Genomic DNA, 18039 nt, shown 5'->3' with positions numbered 1-18039 from the left:
TTATAAAGTAAGATAAAAGTGGTTGTAAATCTCAAACAGTGGTAGGCATTTTATTTTTCCAGAATAATATTTAGCACATATACAGTATTTGCAATTAATGTGTAAAGCTTTGTGTTTGTAATGTTTTAAAATATATTTAAGTATTAAATGATGGACACCCCACTGCCACTAAGCATCCCCTCCTCTTCTTTTATGACAAAATTGTAAAATGATCATGGCAGAGTTCTTTAATAAATACTACCCTTTCACTGGTAAGTAGTAAGCAGTGCTATCCATTAGTTACTATCCTTTCACACTATCGGCGCATGTTTCTGCAGCTAATGTGAAGCTACTGGCGTCAGCTTAGCGGCCTTAGCTTGTATCGTATTCTTATTTAACTTTAAAGAGACAACTAGTTAAATTTATTTCCAGTGACCAGTTCCAGATCTTTTATTCTTGTTATTGTTAGATTTGTTTATTTTTATTCTACATACACTTGAAAACATTAAAATGAATTCCAAGTCAACGGTGTATTTAAAAAAAAAATAAAAGGCAATTATTTTTTGTTATAGTCACTTGAAATCTAAGTGTGAAATCAACTGAAGAAAGTATCTTAACTTTTAAAGCAGGAACGGCTTTTGGGAGACAGGTAGTCGACAGGTAGACAGAGAAGACAGATACACGGTTATCAGATTCACGGCACTTGTGATCTGAACGTCTCCCTTTTCACCCGTTGACCGTCATAGTTGCATTCGTATGCATTGTTACATCTGTGATCTATTGCTCCAGTTTTCACAGTGAGGACCTGTCACCTGTCAGACTAACTCATCATCTGCACTGGGTGCAGAGAAGAGAAGTCGGTCCAGGAGGAATGGGGAGCTCACACCAGTCCATAAGTGAAAATGGAGTCAATAAGATGTAGCATACAGTATGCATGTGTGAATGAAACCATGAGGAAAAAGAGCAAAAGACTGAGGACGGACAACTTGTAAGAAGACCAGATATGCTAGTTATTGTTATGATTTATGTGGGCTGTATCATGTATGACAAAGACAGAATATCATGGATATCATTTACAATTCAGAGTTTTAAAAAGATACAATAAAAATCTAAAAAAATCTTTCCTTTTATAGGCTGATCATGTGGTTTATTCAATATGGGCAGTACATAACTTATCCAACTTACAAACTCTAGATACAGAAAATAAACCTTAACTATTTAGGACACGTTTCTTAATTTGTTTCTGTGTGATATCAATAAAACAGCCCCCAACATTCACCATGTCATCATCATTTTCTGTATAGTTTGCTGCATTTCCCAATCCTCACTATGGTGGTAAATAAATGAAGCATGTAATGAATGACCAAAGGTTTTACTGTAGTACAGTAGGAGTGTCCTGAGTCCTTCTGCATGCTGCTGAGGTAAAAACCTGCAAAAGTGTGATGTTTGTGGCAGCTTTGATACACAAGAGCAATGCTGGAAATAAACAGGAGCACGTGAGACAAAACATGAAGATTTTAGAAGGGAACAAACTTAACTTGGTCTGTTGAGGACATCGGGTGAAGGAGGACGTATGTTTATTGGGAAAGCGTCTCAGGGTCAAGACAGAAGGGGACAATGAGGGAGGGGATGCTGGGGAATGTGGGGAGGGAGCTTACCATTGGTAATACCAGGGGAAAGGTGATCTCGCTCGTTGTGTCGGCGTCTGCTGAAGTCACGGGAGCCTTGTCTCGCAGGCTGAGCCGGCTGACCCTCCAGCATGTTGATGATGTCCATACGATCGACGCTTTTCAGAGCCGTGTACAAGGTTTCCACTGCAGTGACGGAAAAATAGTTTGACTGGTTTTAAAGAGCAGAAACTAAAATAAGACAAGTAGTACACCCAGACGTCATGGACTCACTCTTGGCCCTCTTGCCCTCTCGGGTGGCCCACAGGTTGAGCAGCGCCGAGCTCTGCTCCAGCAGCGAGTTGGGATTCTCCACACGGATCTTATTGATGTCATCCACACTGAGCTGGAGCTCACGCGCCAGCTCTGTTTAGAAAATAAGAGAAAGATCGAGGAAGCAAGGAAAATATTTCTATGATTTAGAGTATGAGTAATGCTGTTGTGGCGCACACGGCTATCCAGCAGAGGAAGCACACTGTGTAAAATAGCAAAGGCTCTTGGCAGGGAGGCAGAAAATAATTAGCTTCATTGGCTGAGCACCATGTTATAACTTTGTTTAATCAGCAGGCAAGCTTGTTCGACAGAAGGCAAACATGGTGTACCATACATGACAAGATTCTGTGAATTTGCACTGTTCACTCACCAGCCCAGCTCAGTCCCAACTGCTCTGCGATCACAGCCATCTTCAGCTCTGTCCTTTCCATGGCCGTCATGGATGCTACAGAAATCAGAGGAGAAGCTGCAAAATGCTGTGCATCAGTGTTTTTCCCTGGGTGGGTGGGGAAAAGTGCAGTGCTGGTAAAAATCTAGGGTCAGGGGAAAGCCTTTTCTGAGCATTTTTTTATTTAAAAGAATGAGATGAGAAGAAAATCATCTTCCACACGTAGAAAATTCCTGCCTTAGATGAACTGATACAATAAAAATCACATTGTTCCTTATGGTTTCATAACACAAAAAAGTAGATAGAAAGTACAGTTTTATAAAAGTATAAGAGTGAGATGCTCATACCCATAGCAGGCTCATTCAGAGCACTGTATCTTTCTCTTAATGCCAGTGGGGTCAGAGTTCGCCTCCGATCTTCGCTCCCGATAATCTGCCAGCAGCAAGCAAACAGCACGTAGTTCACTTCAAGGATAAATGTATCAAGCATATGTGTTTTCTTTGTAGCTAAATCTGAGTGCTTTACCTTGATGCATGGAGGCATAGTGATATTGAGGTTGCACAGGACATGTTGACTGTCCTCATACTTGGTGGTCTTGCGCAGGAAAGACAGAAATCCAGTGGGTTCTTTACTGCTGTCCCTCACCTTAGAAACACAAATACAGAGAGCAATGACAGTATAAAGAAGGATCCATAAGATAAATGGAGACAAATCAAATAGAGAAACTGTGAACCAAAAAACCCCAAAAAACGCATGAGAATAAAAAACTCAAAAGGCAGCACCTTGACCGAAACGGGAAGACGGTTATCCCTGAAGGCCTGGAAGCTGAAGCAGCGAGGCTGCTGGGCAGCCTTCCTCACAGGTACGAGGTTCCCTGAACACTCCAGGTGAAGCGGCATTCCCTCCATCACCTGCATGATGAGCAAGATCAGGTCACCAAAGTAAATCACAATATTTTTCTAGTTTATTTCACTTTAATTTGATTAAGAATTCTAATTTGATGAAAACTGTTTCCACAAAGGTAGTGACCATTATAAAATCACAAGATAAAGAAAACCAAACAGACACCAGTGCCAGGCAAATGACTCTGATGAGTCACAATTTCTTCAGCTAGTATGTTATTAAATACTCCAATGATATATTATATATCTGATATATGTATTTTACACTCTCATGTCATGAATCCAAAGAGTCAATCAATCATTGTCCTTGTCTCTGCACTGACCTCTATGTCTCTGCTGCGAGCGACCTCTGTGAAGTTCTCATGTTGCTCCAGAGTTTTGTCCATCTTGTCGTCAGTCATGCAGTAGCATCGCAGACGGCCCTCACGGAGCTCGTTCATCTTTGCAAACACCACAAATTTGGCCATGTAGGGTACAGCTGACAGCTCTCTGTACAGCAGGTTGGCAAAAGACACGGCCTCAGCTGTCCGAGGACAGTCAGCCAGCCAGAATCTGGGAGAAAAACAACCACAAGGATGCAAATGTGTAGCAACAAAGTGGGATGATCTCGTATGGCAAAAAACTTAGAATAAGGTTCCTTCAAGGTGCAAATGCTGGGATGCTGTGCGACTGAACTTACCGTGCTGAAACGTTGGTTGTGAAACTGGCACACTCATTGGTATAGACGAGTTTGGTAGTGCCAGTGATGTCCTCCCATTGAGCCGGGGCTGTCCCACCTGAGGGTTAGACGGGAGGAGAGAGCTCAAAGTGATCAAAGGTTATCGAGACGTTTAAAAGAGAGAGGCCACGTTTAGAAAAATTAACGGCAAAAAAAATCTGTTCAACCAGCTTAGACACTGACATTGTTCTTCTTTCTTCACAAAGACAATAAACTGACATACACAACAACTCGCCAGGCCTCACGCCACCAGGCTGCAGTACCTATGACAGAGCAGAGCAGACGCAGGCTGGTGGTGTCGCCCTCGCCAGAGTCCCGGGGACTGTCCCTCCAGGACGGGGGTAAGGGTATGCACAACCCGATGGGTCGGTGGAACTTGCGCCGTCGAGGCTCCACAGTGACCACAGGGCTAAAATTTGCTTGGTTACCCAGCAGCTTTGCAACCAGCTCGTCTGGAACTGGCTGAGCCTGAGGTTCAAAATAAGTGATGGAGAAAGGAGGCGAAGACAACAGGAGCACAGGTTTGATGATGGTAAAGAAAGAAAAGAAGCATGAGGAGGCAATAAGAGTGAAAAGAAAAAAAAGGTTGGGATATTAGGACAGCAGTCACGAAAAAAGGATGAAAAAAACAAACACAAAAAAAGAGGGCAGCCGAATCAGGAAAAATTAAAGATGAAGAGAAAGGGAGAGAAAAAGGCCAGAGTGAATAAAGTATCACAAAATTGAAAACTCACATATTTATAGACAATACCAACACACCTGGTTTGTAGGACTTTCTTTATTGTAAAATGTAACAATGTGTGTTAACAAGAGCCTTTTTACAATAATACAGGAGATATCAGAGAAAAAGGCACTCCGGTTTTTCACAAGGTCATTCACAACATGATCACTACAGCAAAGTTTTGTTTTAAAATATATATATATATGTATATATGGTCTCAAAAGTATAAAGTATTCTGTATAATAAACCAATTTCTATAGTCCTTACATTCAGTTACATTCCCTATCTTCATTTCGGAGGTTATAGGATGTGTGGTGGCATGTTAGTATATATAGAAAATACATGCAGCTTATAAATTTATTTGTGTGTCTAAAGTAGCAACAACATGCAGCAAAAGGTCCATTCATACTGTATCTCAATTTCAGCGTGGATTACTGAAACATACTAAACTCTACAAGATTCAAGTTTGTAGTTAAAAACAACATTTTATGCAAACACTTCAAGCAGAATAACAACATGCAGCAATAACATGATGAACAGTGTGTGAATCGGACATGTTCAAGCCAAATCAAATGCAAATGACAGATTCAAATCCAGAATTTGCATATCTGAGCTCTATAACAAATATTCTTACTGAAAAACATCATGAAGAAAAAGAAAATTAAATTTTTAAATTGTTGGAAACGGACATCAGCATTAAATAAATACGATTTTAAGGCTGGATTTCTGCTTTGTATTTGTGAATTTTGGTTTAACCATATTAGAAGTTTCTGTTTCAATGTCAGTTTGGCACAACAATTACCAGTGGAGTGATGACCAAAGACGGTTGAAATCATAGCTTCAAAAAATGTGCCAAAAATACCACCTTCACAAAAATTGCTACGTATTGAGTTTGATAAACTGATTTTTTTTAACTTTGGTGTGTATGTTGGAGAGATCATACATACACACAAATGCAGAGCTCCAACAGCTTTACAATGACTTAAATATCAGGTGGTACCTCTATTTATGAAACACTCCTGATGAGTTAATAAAACGTTAATAGTGTTTTTGTCTTTTTAGAGTTATTAGTAAAGTCACTAGAAAATACTTAGGGAGTCACATTTGTTTTTCTAGCCACTGCAAGAATATATGCATTTCTAATATTTCAATTAAATCTAATACAAGTACATGGTTTTCCCAGTGGCGGAAATATAATAATGACAGAAGATAAAACAGACAATGACATATCAGCACAAAATCAGCAGTCCACATTTTTATCAAGGTGCCGAGTGCATGCAAAATGTGAAATAAAAGGCAAATGTGATCATTTATAATGTGAAAAATGTGGGTAAACGATTTAAACAAACAGACAACTGATTCAGAAAAATTTGGCACAAGTGCTGATATGGTCTGGTCATTCCACGAGCAATTTAAGTAGATGAAACATGCTTTATTCAGGCAAAACAGGCATTAGCGATTCTGTCTCTCCTCTCCTTCCATCTTCTCATCGTCCCAGCTCACCTGCAGCCCCAGGCGGACACGTTTGGTGACTGCCGTCTCAGGAAATGTGGCCTGGACCATCGGCACCAGTTTGCTTGTGAGAGAACCTCCTTCTGGACCAATCAGGTCACTTTCTTGTTGGACACGTGATACAACAGCGAAGTAAAGAGGGAAGTCGGTAGAGATGATGCGTCGGATTCGTTTCTTCCCGAGTTCCTCTTGACTTTCTAGTTCTGAGGACAGAAGAAACGGTTGAGCGATGCCTCCCATGTGATGAGTGTCAGCTTCAAGCAGTGACGGTTTTAAGCTCCTACCCTCGTCCATCCCGTTGAGAATCGTTTCCAGCACTTCGTCGCCGTAGCGATTACGATGTTCTTTCCAGACGGAACCGTTCTCGCTCCTCAGCACGACGAGCTCGCGGTCACCTCGACCCAGAGCAGCAAAGTGGGGGATCTCCACTATGACCGGTCTGTCACGCACAGAAAATCACACATAAGTACAAAGAAACTGCTGGGGATACATAAACTAGACTAAAAGACACCTGAAAGGCAAAAAGGTGCGTACCTTTTTTGTGCGTACAGGGAAGTTTAAAAAAAACAACATTACCATCTTCAACTATAAGCATTGTTTTGTAGATGAGGTAGTAAATCAATCAATATTTTAAAAGCACTGGGCATGTCACTTCCTTCAAGACGTGTCAGGGAAATTTACATTTCCATTCTTTATGTTTAATAAGTTCCTTGTGTCCATCTGTTTATTAACTCCACTCCTCCTCTGCCTATTCAAGTTGTGCCCTCAGTCTTGTCTATTGCCAGCTCATCTTGTCTAACGTTTCGTTCCACTCCCGTATCTTACTCATGTCTAATCTGTTATTTCATTATGTGCTTGACTGCTTCTTCACCTTTGCCTGTGTGACTGATTACTGGGTAACAAACCGTGACCCTCTGACTATGAGAACAAACTGTGGTTTTACACCAGACCTGTCACAGATACCTGTGTGTGGGTCATGTATGTTATTCCATTTCACTCAGCAGTTTAACCTATGTGGCCATCGCTGTTCGTTTGTTCCTTGTACCTTTCCTTTGAAACAAATGAAGCCTGCTTTGGTTTCTCACCCCAGGAACTGCATGCCAGCCGGGCCCAGGGAGATGATCCTGCTGGCCAGCCCCTCTCCCTCCACCAGTGGAGGGGGGCTGGTCAGCTTCTGCGGCTTCACCAGGCGGCAGGTAATACGGGTGGGTGCCGCACACGTCCGCGGAGGTATGATGACACGCAGACCATTATGCCTGCTGCCTCGCATTGAACCGCCTCGAGCATCCACCATGAAACTGACCAGGAAACTGTGATGGGACCAATATGGTTGGAAATTAGCATATTAAACAGGAATGAACCAAAAAAAGAACGTTTTCTTCAGCGCATGCCGCTGACCCTGTGTGTATGGGACTGGCAACCGGGCTGACGTTGTCTGACGTCTCTGTCGCTGGGCTGCTGGGAATCAGTGAGTCCTCATCGTATTCTTTGGGCAGTGGAAGCGGAGTGTGTTGCTACATGACAGTAAAAGACAATGTGATCATCACTTCATCAACAGCAAAGTGCTTAATAACAATGTGTAAAAAATACTTTGCGTTTACGCAATGCTTTTTTTTTAATCAAGGAGATACCGACTGAGCAATGAAAATAAAATAGCCAACTGTAATCATTTGTTAGGTGCTTATTAAAAAGAGCTTGTGGAAGAGATATGTTTTTTAACATGTTTTTCTGAGCTTTAAACCTCAGTGTTGAAGGGTTGAAAGTGCTTTCTAGTTCTCGAACAAGTTCTGATCCCTATGTAAAACTTAAATTTAATGTAAAAAAAAAAAGTACAGTTCTGAGTCCTCAAGTAAAACATGATTTCATTTTATTGACACACAATGTCTTTCTTGATGTATCTTGAATATTGTTCTGGTGGTTGTGGGAGGACTCATATGTACAAACATGTATCCACATTGCATACATGTGTTTATCAGCATCATACAGCAGCTTAATCTTAATTCATAACACAGACCATGAGTCAATTTGTATCATAGTTTAGGGTTGGAAATGATTTCATTTTATACAAAACTACAAATTCCAATCAATACAAAGTTTAGGCATTCAGCCACTATTTGATGTAGCTTGAAAGCGCTTACATTCATCCACTTCATCAGTTTCAGTGTGGATAATTGTTACCAAAAAAGGAATCCTGAAATATAGAAACCTGAAAATGTACTTAAGAACAGCAATTAAGTATAAACTTATACCTATACAACCTCTGGTTTTGACCCACGTGATTCGAGTTATGCAGTAGAAAAGCAGCACAATTTTGTAGAAGATCTTAATTTCCAAGTCTTTTAATCAATACCTGATCCATCTCGTGTTCCTTCAAGATAACGGTCTCTGGGGAAACACGGGGGATCCGGGGAATGGCTGGCGAGTAATTTCTGTTGTATGACAAGAGGAAAAAAAAAACAGGCCAGAGTGAAAACATGTCTTTACATCTCAGCTCCTCCCAAGTGCTCATCCCGGTGTTTAGTGGGTGTTTAAGGTGCAGCCCCTACTATCCATCCATGTTATGAGGTTATGTCTACCAGCTTTGCTCTCTCCCCTGCTTCCCCGCCCAGCCCCCCTTACGCTGTGCCCAGCCCTCTCTCGTACTCCAGTGATTTCTTGGGGGAGAGGAAATCGTCATCATGGTCTTTCATGTCATCCATCTTCATGTACCTGGCCCCTTCTGTCCCCAAGAGCTCCTCTCCTTCAGAGAACAACATGCCAAAGAGAGCGAACAGACCGTTGTCAGGTTGGTGAAACAGCACAAGAGAAGGAGAGAAAGAAAAGGACAATGTTGTTAACAAGCAGTTGGAAAGTTTAGGTAGCATGAAAGCCCAGGATTTAGGTGATGGCTCTGTTAGTTACAGATGAGACTGGTGAAATCATTTCATTTTATATGTAGACACATCTACAGAAGATGGCAAAAACTAGCAAAAAATACTGAGACCACTGAAGAGGATTGGTATAATGAAGTTCAGTCTCAATATGACATATCCAACATATTTAATAAAGACTATTTCAACATCACTACGCATTAGAGATGCATAGCTTTTACAGCCTACACCTTTTGTGCTACAAAGCTGCAGGTCCTATAGCTGGAACACTTGCCTATCGTGGATTCTTAATGCGTTATGCCAACAAAATGTTTTCCATCAATTATTAAAAATGTTTTTTTAACATGACAATAAAATTGCATATCTGTCATATTTGACAGGTTAGATTATTACTTATAGTGAGTTTATCAGTCACAATAACAGTAAACAAGAAAGCCTGGCACAAACCTTGAATGCAAGCATGCTGAGTGGGATGTAACTAACAGTTTATTTGTTCATACAGCAGATGGAGTAGGAAGCTTCTTGAATGAATTCTTTTGTAAATGTCGAACAACTTGTCTAATCAGACATATAGCAAACAGTTTTCTTTAAAGAAAGAGACAAACTATAGATGGAGAATACAAGTGATGTTTTTCTTGGATACTGAAACAATAAGCTTTAAAAGATTATTTTTATATCATTACACTTGTGTAGTTACTTTTCACTAAAGAGATAAAGGGAAACCAAAGGAAACCAGAATACTTAGTTCTTTTTCTTGCTTATGAGTTATTTTGTCTGTTTTCAAAACATCATAACGCAAAACTTCTTTCTCCAGTAATGTACATTTCAAGTGAGAGTAGTTAAGGTGGGAAAGCAAAACATTTTTCACATCCCCTTTTCTGTTGGCATGAAAGATTGATAGTTTTGAAGAGCAGCTGGTCAAGGCAGCGAGGGAATACAATAATCTATACAACAATAAGGTATTTAATGACATGCAAATGGATGTGACTAATGAAGATTTCCCAGGAGTTGTGTACATGAGTATCCCATGAAGTATGAAACCTCACAGGCAGATATAACTTGAAAATAATCAAATGTATTGTTCTAGTGGAATAAGTAGCCACCTTAATGCCTGTAGGGTGTTTTCCACACTAAAGGATCCAAATCCAATACTCACAGTGTATTTCATTTTTCCTGGTAAATACCTGCTGCCTGATTAAATCCAAAATCCTATGCAGGGAGCTGCTGTGCTAAAACTAAGTAATGTAAAAAAGTGGCCAGAATAAAGAAAATAAAAACTCACGAGTCTCTAGAAATCAAAGGCTAACTGCAGTGTGGTAAAAGGTCTCCGTGTGTTCAGTCCATTCAAAGTCCCGTAACAATTTTCAAGCCACTCAACAGACACACTGACGAACACATGACACAATGATGTGGCACACGACAAAAACCAGGATGCAGGCACATTCAAAGAAAGACACAATGGCAGACCCACATAATGTCAAAGTAAAGAGAATGCCACCTCCCTATGAACTCTAAAACCTTCCAGTGTCTTGGAATATTTGACAGCCAATGGTTATTAATGTTTAATACTAGTAATATAACTTGTAAGTATGATGTATGGAAGTTCATTAAAAAATAAGAACTTCTGTCATCGGGTGTAAGAAAAGAGACACCTGGAGAGTCCAACCATGGGGGTGTTATTAAAAAGATAGAGGTTACAGATACAAGTGCTATGAGTGCATGCCAATGAGAAACCAGAGCCACCATCACAGTGAGCGCCACTACAGACGAAACGACACAGAGAGAGGTGGTGAGGAAAGAGATGGAGCTTGCTTGAAATGGAGCAGCACACCTTTTTTTTTTTTTTTTTTTTTTACCACCTATGAATGTCGCACAAAGAAGGAAAGAGACATTCATACCTAATGTTAGCTGTGCAATTCCTAAAAAAGGGGCAAAAGGCAAAAGGCAAAAGGCAAAAGGCAAAAAAAAAAAACCGAGTTGAAAAATAAATAATCACGCCAACCATTTTAAATATGTTTTTGTCTTCTGTTATTTCATGTCAGTACTGAGGATCTTAGTGTTGTACCTTCATCCTCAGAAACGTCGAGTATCTCATCTACAGTTTCTGGGAAACTCATACGATGTTTCTCTGTTGTTGTCTGTCACAGAGAGAAAGGAAATGTAAAAAATACATATATGAAAGAGAGATTAAACTTTTTCGGGATTACTTTTACGCACTAATCAAGTCAAGGTCAATGAAGTGCTTTATCCTTGAAGTATTTCTTACCATTGAAACAGTCTCCTCTGTGACAAGCTTCAGGACATCAATCACAGAGATGTAACCCAACCTCTTGGCAATGGAAAGGGCTGACGTGCCATGCTAACGGAGAGAAAGAGGAGCGATCAGACCTCCATGGAGAAAAGTTTATGGACGAGAGGGGAAAATGTACAACTACACTCACTGTAGTGGTTTCGTTGGGCTGAGCTCCGTGCTTCAGCAGCAGTGTGACGATGTCTGTGTGTCCCTGCTGGGCCGCCTGGTGCAGAGGAGTGTAGCCGAGCTGCAGGAGACACAGAAAAATGCAAACACTCAACTTACAACTTAAAAGTAAAGTCGGTCTCAGTGACCCTGTGAATATCGTGATACTTTCCATACTAAACATCTCACTCATGGTTATAAAGAGACAGTTTGCTGGTGAGACCATTATGATTCATAACAGCCCCACATCTGACCTTTACCAGAAAGTAAGATGTCTTAAACAATTGTTTTTTGTTTTTTTTAAACTATCATTACTTGTAAAAAAAAACACCATTAAAATGGTGAGTTTTGCTTTTAACAAGTTAGTTTAAGAATATAAAAATGGTAACTGGCTATTAGTACTGAAACGCCACTTAACGCTACTTAACATTATCCTTACCATAACACTCATTCGATGTGTACATTAATCACATCAAACTTGTTTTTAAACAAAAAGCCATTGATAGTATTGAGCGTTGATATTTGTAATGGTAATTCTAACCTCAACCTTATCAAGCCAGAAAACTAAAGCAAGAAGTACTGGCCAGTCAGAGACGGAGCAAGGGGCATCATTGTGTTTCTGTTACATAATTTGAAAATGTACACAATATGGGAACATTATTTTGATTTTATACTGTAAAAATGAATGACAAATTTCCTAGTCAATATACAATTATAAAGTGTTACAAATGTCTCAGGTCATGACACTTTGCATGTTAATGTATAAATATACAGCAACGATGTTAAAATCCTTTTGTGTATAGGCCTACAAATTCTCAGGAAACCACTACCCAAAAGGTTAAGAGCTGCATCATGAATTGTGTGATAGACTGTATTGACTTACTCAGTGCCCTGTAGCTCTTTGAGACACACTCAGGCTAATTGTTTTGTATTTTGGAGTTTGTTTCAACCAGACTCCAGGGGGGAGGCACTCACCCTTGTCTTGCTGTTGACATTGGCCTGTTGCTGCAGCAGAAACTTCACCATCTTGATGTTGCCATAGTGGCACGCGACATGAAGAGGGGTGTAACCCATCTGACATTGAGAGGAAAAAGTGACTGTTAATTAGAAAATTATCATGACTTGCATTTTAATACCTTCCTATTGCAGATTGCACACATAATGTGCGTTTGGATTTCAATGTCTTGTGAAAATTACATGCAGTATTAAGTAAAATTTCCACAAAATGAATTAATTTTGAGATTTTAAAAGGAAAGTGGGGTCAGACATGTATTGTTGCTTATAAAGCTGACTGTAATAACATCAGCAGGTTAATTATGCTCGAGAACTTGGACTTGGATCTTCAACAGAGTTTTTAACTTGACAGAGCTTTATTAATCCTACAACAGCTTGAAAGAAAATGTTGGGTTTTTTTCACTCAATATACAAACAGCTGCATCCTCTAACTGTTAAAACATAATGTATTACCCGTGTGGCAGCATAAACTGAGGCTCCTTGCTTGACCAAGATATCTGCAATCCCAACATGTCCCTCCTGTGCCACCAGGTGGAGTGGGGTTAATCCGCTCTGTTTGCAGGGATCAAAAGACACAGAGTGAAATACATTAAACTTACAATCAAAATGAAGTCGGTTTATTTCAGATAAAGTACACATTCTTCTACATTTCTAAAGTTTTTTTTCTCAAACATTCTGCTCTTGCCTTGTTTCCCAGGTTGACGTTGGCCTGTTTGGAGATGAGCAGTGAGACCATGTCGGGCCTTCCTTCCTGTGAGGCCAAATGGAGAGGTGTGACTCCCTGCAGTGACTCAGCATTGGCCGACGCTCCGTACTGCAGCAGGCTGTTAGCCACCTCCACCTGGTTCTGCTTTGACGCTATGTGGAGGGCCGTGTAGCCGTTCTGGGGGAGGGATATGAACTCTGGTTAGAAAGATGTGTCCATCCTCATGACACAAAACCATTTTACTTGAATGATTTCTGGGCTTGAGAGTATCTTTTTTATTTACCCTGGCTGCGCTGTGTGGTGACCCTCCCTTACTAACAAGTAAATTAACCACATCCAGGTTATTGTGATGTACAGCAACATGCAGCGGAGTCAGCCCATTCTGTAAAAAGGAGAATAAATACTTTGTCAGACTGTGTGATCACAACAAAAAAAAACACTGTGTGCTTGTTCTCACCTTCCCGGCTGCATTTGGGTTGGCTCCTCTCTCCAGTAACAGCTCTGCTACATCCACCTTACCATACTTGGAGGCCACATGGAGCGGAGTGAAGCCTTTCTACAGGCGCAACAACAGTGAAAAGGACACAATACCAGTTAGCTTGTCTCTGGTGGTTTGGAAACAGCATGAAGGTCAGCAAACAGGGTATACCTTCGTCATCTTGGTCTGCTGAGCCTCCATGTCCAAGAGGATGCGCACAGTTTGAACATGACCTTCTCTGGCAGCAATGTGAAGGGGTGTGTGTCCTGCAGTGGTGGTGGAGTTGGGGTTGGCTTTGTGCTCTAGCAACAGCTTTACTAGCTCTTTGTGTCCCATCCGAGCAGCACAATGCAGAGGAGTTTGGTCATCCTGGTTCAGGAAAGGGACATTGATTAGGTAATGATCACTAACTCTCTGTAACACATGAAAGGAAAAGGTTCACTATTCTGTTTTGATTTATTAGCGGCCGACTATGATCTCATAATCAATCAATCATGGTTGATCACAGCAATATGTTACAACTCACTTAACTAACAGAGGCTTTGAGTAGATTTACTGTATGTCGTTGAGAAATATATTGAATCTCAGCTCTATTGGAAGCCATGTTGGAAGTCATTACCTTGGCCTTGGCATCCACCGGTGCTGCATTCTGCAATAAAAACTCTGCCACCTCGTAGTGTCCCGCCCGAGATGCCATGTGAAGAGGAGTCTCTACTTTCTGTTCATACACAAACAGAAAATCCACATCATCTGATCCAGCAGTTTATCCACCACTCTACAAGAAGTACTAGTGCCTCTACCTTTCTGTTGGTATACTCACCACATTGGAGGCGCTGGGTGAAGCTCCTTTTTGCAGTAGGATCTTAACAACGTTAAGGTGACCCATGAATGATGCCACATGCAAAGGGGTCAGGCCAGACTGTTCAAAAGAAGCACACAATTACAACAAATATAAGTTGATGTGCAGGATTTTTTGATGCATATGAATATATAGGAGCTTGTTCAGAATGATGATTGTTATCTAGTCCATTTCCTCCTGCTCTTTCACCTCAGTTACAGCCTCTATTGATGCTGACTGTTTGAGCAGCAGGTCCATCACACGCATGTGGTTCTTTTTACAGGCAATGTGTAAAGGAGTGAAGCCGTTCTGTAGAAACAAAGAAACGATTAATATTATCATTAGTACAAAGGTAAAACAAAACTCTCTGTTACATAACAAAATAATATTGATCAAATCATATAAATGTAAAATGTCTACTAACCAGAGCCCGAGAGTTTGGTTTGGCTCCCTTATCCAGAAGGACCTTTGCCATGCGATGGTGACCACAGTGTGCAGCCACATGCAAAGGGGTAAGGTGGTCCAGTGTGATGTCATCAATCTCTGCATTGTACTGCAGAAGCTGCTTGACACAGTCCACGTGGTCCCCCTGTGCTGCCATGTGGATTGGAGACAGACCATTCTGCAAACACAATCAAATATTTTGACTTAGATTTTTGCTCTTTTTGCTTTCCCTAAATCAATAAAAGTCAAACAGATAAGCAATCATAACAAAATCCCTGTGTTCAGTTTAAAAGGAGAGCAGACGTGTCTTTATTTGACTCTGATAGTGCACCTTGGTCTTTGCCTGGATGGGGGCTCCGTGGTCCAGCAAGATTTCTATTATCCTAACATGACCATTTCTGGCTGCGCAGTGTAGAGGAGTCAACTCATCCTGCATAGACACAATTGGAAGCAATCCAGTTGATGACACATTAAATCACAAACAAAGGGCATGGGTAATAGGAAAAGCTCTGGCAAACGAGAGATGGATGTGTGCTGCACCTTAGTCTTGGCATCAATTTGCGCCCCTCTGTCCAGCAGCAGTCGGACCATAATCACATTCCCTCGTCTGGATGCAATGTGCAGAGGAGTGATGCCGTTCTGCAGAGGAAGACAGATCAACTAAGAAAAACTAAAACAAGGAGAACCAATCGACCTTCTGTCACCATTAGTTATTCCCTACCTTTGGGGTGAAGTTGACATTGGCTCCTCTATTGAGCAGCAGTTGAGCAACGTTCAAGTTTTCATAGTGTGCAGCGATGTGGAGAGGTGTGAATCCAGTCTATTGGGACACATTATTGTTAATTGTTAACTCTCTTTATCTTTATAATTCATGCACCAAACCATGAAGAAACAGCAGGTGTCATTCTTTCTGCTGCATTAGCAGCTATTGTTTATGACCCTTTCAACACACACACACACACACACACACACACACACACACACACACACACACACACACACACACACACACACACACACACACACACACACACACACACACACACACACACACACACACACATCTACACACCTTGCTCAGAACATCAGGATTGGGGTCGTTTTGTAAAAGCACGGCGGCTGTGCGTGTATCGTCGTTGCGTGCTGCAATGTGAAGCGCGGGGAGGCGGACCTTTCCTTTGGTGCCATAGTTGATGAGCAGGGCTACAACGTTTTCATGCCCCTGCTGAAGAGCCACGGCAAGAGGTGTAAATCCATCCTGCAGCACACCGGGGAGATAGAGGAGAGAAGAGGTTGACTCATGTAGACAAAATGAGAGCGATGTAAGGAGAGAAGCTTATGAGAACAAAACAGAATGGAAACACAGCGAGTGTGGGCTCAGCAAGGATTGCAAAGAGGAATTTCGGGAGATTACTATTGAAAAAACTCTCTCTCAGCGCTCTGGTACCTCGGTTGGAATGCTCTGATTGGCTCCGTTCTCCAGAAGAAACTTCACAACCTCTAGATGGTTTTCTTGTGCAGCCATGTAGAGTGGAGTGAAACCTTTCTGTCTCAGAAAGACGGGTGCACACACGCAGGAGCAGCGGCAGAAGAGACAATCACAGCAACAGAGAGACAGTCACAGATGCACACAAGGATGTGGACAGAGAGGAAACACCAACACACAGAAATATTGGAGCAAAGACACACGTTAACAGATGGAATTGCAATAGTTACTCCAGTGGTTTCACAGTCAGGCTGACATTGTAAGAAGTCACAGCACCTCCTGTGATTGTGGCTGTGAGGGAGGGTCTTTAGTCTCACCTGGGACTGAGCGTTGACATTGGCCCCGTAGTTAACCAGCTCTATGACCACCTGTTCCTGCCCTGCCAGGGCTGCGATGTGCAAGGCCGTGTTCCCTTTCTACACACCAGAACAAGAACACACAGGCATGATCAGCACAAACTCAGCAGTGTAGTTTAATGTGCACATGCACTGTAAATCTTTTTTGGAAATGCAAAATCTTTTTCTGTTTAAATAACACCACCCTTTCCTCCTAAATATTGGTTGAGGATCATTTCAATGGCAAACATGTTCTGTCAGTATATATATATATATATATATATATATATATATATATATATATATATATGTTTTTCTTTCATTCCAATAGGTCACAGGTTTTCAATTAGATTTTAATTGAGTAATGGCTTTCCTTAATTAAAATAAGGAATTAAAAAGAAAGTTTGAAAAAAAAAGTCCCTTTAAACAACTTTGTTATAAACTAGTTTATTTTAGTTAACATAAACCTTTTAATAGATAACGAAACACATTTTGTTTGTTAAATTTGTGTGAAAAAAAAGTTGTTTTCTCATTCTAAAACAATGTGTCAGCCAGTGTTTGCAAGTGACCTGAGAAGTTAAGATTGTTTTGGACATTTTCTTAGACTATTTTACCTTTGTGGTGGTCTCCAGTACGATTCCATTGTGGAGTAGCTCCAGCACCATTTTAACGTGGCCTTCTTTGGAGGCCAGATGCAGCCCATTGAGCCCATTCTGAGTAGAAGACAAGAGCAGACCTCATACTGAAAGGTCCTTGACAAACGCACACTTCATTAGATATCCCACATTAAAAAAAACAACAACAACAAAATAACAACAACCTCAAATTAATGCAAACACATGAAGGTCATGCCAAAAGAAACAACTGCTGTTGTTTTCAGTGTCACTCACGGACCATCGCAGGCAAATACTTACACAGGACATCATGCATGGGGTACCTCACAGAACCAGAGGACCATTAGCAAAAACAATGTCTACAGGGATGAAATCTGGGATGAGAACAGTATTCTTCGGATTAATGATGGTGTGAGGAGGAGGTGAAGGAGGAGGACGGGAGGGGGATGGCAGGCCGCTGGTCTCGTGGCTGGGAAGAATACGAGCCGTGTGGGATAGGTCTGACCTCACACAGCCTTCCTTCAGCCGCACAGGACATGTGAGGTTGGACCTTTCCCACACCACTGATATTATTCCTCTGAGTGGTGAGACCACAGCACACCATCACTCTACTGCAGACACAGGAGAGATGCAGGA

General features: G+C 41.2%; 1 protein-coding gene across 1 annotated transcript in view; it reads right to left on the bottom strand.

Annotated features, from left to right (window-relative positions):
- Positions 1–18039, bottom strand: part of ank1a (ankyrin 1, erythrocytic a) — a gene marked incomplete at its 5' end in the record, with an annotated part of 86197 nt that overhangs the window by 15419 nt on the left and 52739 nt on the right. The window contains 37 exons of the mRNA XM_080467291.1: positions 1364–1408; positions 1638–1793; positions 1881–2012; positions 2290–2364; positions 2655–2739; positions 2833–2952; positions 3090–3218; positions 3533–3761; positions 3889–3985; positions 4191–4395; positions 6152–6363; positions 6445–6599; positions 7246–7470; positions 7559–7674; positions 8511–8589; positions 8780–8900; positions 10929–10949; positions 11096–11168; positions 11297–11389; positions 11472–11570; positions 12464–12562; positions 12956–13054; positions 13188–13385; positions 13492–13590; positions 13666–13764; positions 13858–14055; positions 14306–14404; positions 14507–14605; positions 14735–14833; positions 14949–15146; positions 15300–15398; positions 15509–15607; positions 15690–15788; positions 16041–16226; positions 16416–16514; positions 16772–16870; positions 17404–17502. Coding sequence (XP_080323417.1) covers positions 1364–1408; positions 1638–1793; positions 1881–2012; positions 2290–2364; positions 2655–2739; positions 2833–2952; positions 3090–3218; positions 3533–3761; positions 3889–3985; positions 4191–4395; positions 6152–6363; positions 6445–6599; positions 7246–7470; positions 7559–7674; positions 8511–8589; positions 8780–8900; positions 10929–10949; positions 11096–11168; positions 11297–11389; positions 11472–11570; positions 12464–12562; positions 12956–13054; positions 13188–13385; positions 13492–13590; positions 13666–13764; positions 13858–14055; positions 14306–14404; positions 14507–14605; positions 14735–14833; positions 14949–15146; positions 15300–15398; positions 15509–15607; positions 15690–15788; positions 16041–16226; positions 16416–16514; positions 16772–16870; positions 17404–17502 — 4534 coding nt within the window. The remainder of the gene's footprint in view (positions 1–1363; positions 1409–1637; positions 1794–1880; positions 2013–2289; positions 2365–2654; positions 2740–2832; positions 2953–3089; positions 3219–3532; positions 3762–3888; positions 3986–4190; positions 4396–6151; positions 6364–6444; positions 6600–7245; positions 7471–7558; positions 7675–8510; positions 8590–8779; positions 8901–10928; positions 10950–11095; positions 11169–11296; positions 11390–11471; positions 11571–12463; positions 12563–12955; positions 13055–13187; positions 13386–13491; positions 13591–13665; positions 13765–13857; positions 14056–14305; positions 14405–14506; positions 14606–14734; positions 14834–14948; positions 15147–15299; positions 15399–15508; positions 15608–15689; positions 15789–16040; positions 16227–16415; positions 16515–16771; positions 16871–17403; positions 17503–18039) is intronic.

This window comes from Lipophrys pholis (genome assembly GCF_963383615.2).
Source record: "Lipophrys pholis genome assembly, chromosome: 7".
Taxonomy (NCBI): Eukaryota; Metazoa; Chordata; class Actinopteri; order Blenniiformes; family Blenniidae; genus Lipophrys; species Lipophrys pholis.
Note: the sequence above shows the minus strand (reverse complement) of the source record. Positions and strands in the feature narration are given on the sequence as shown.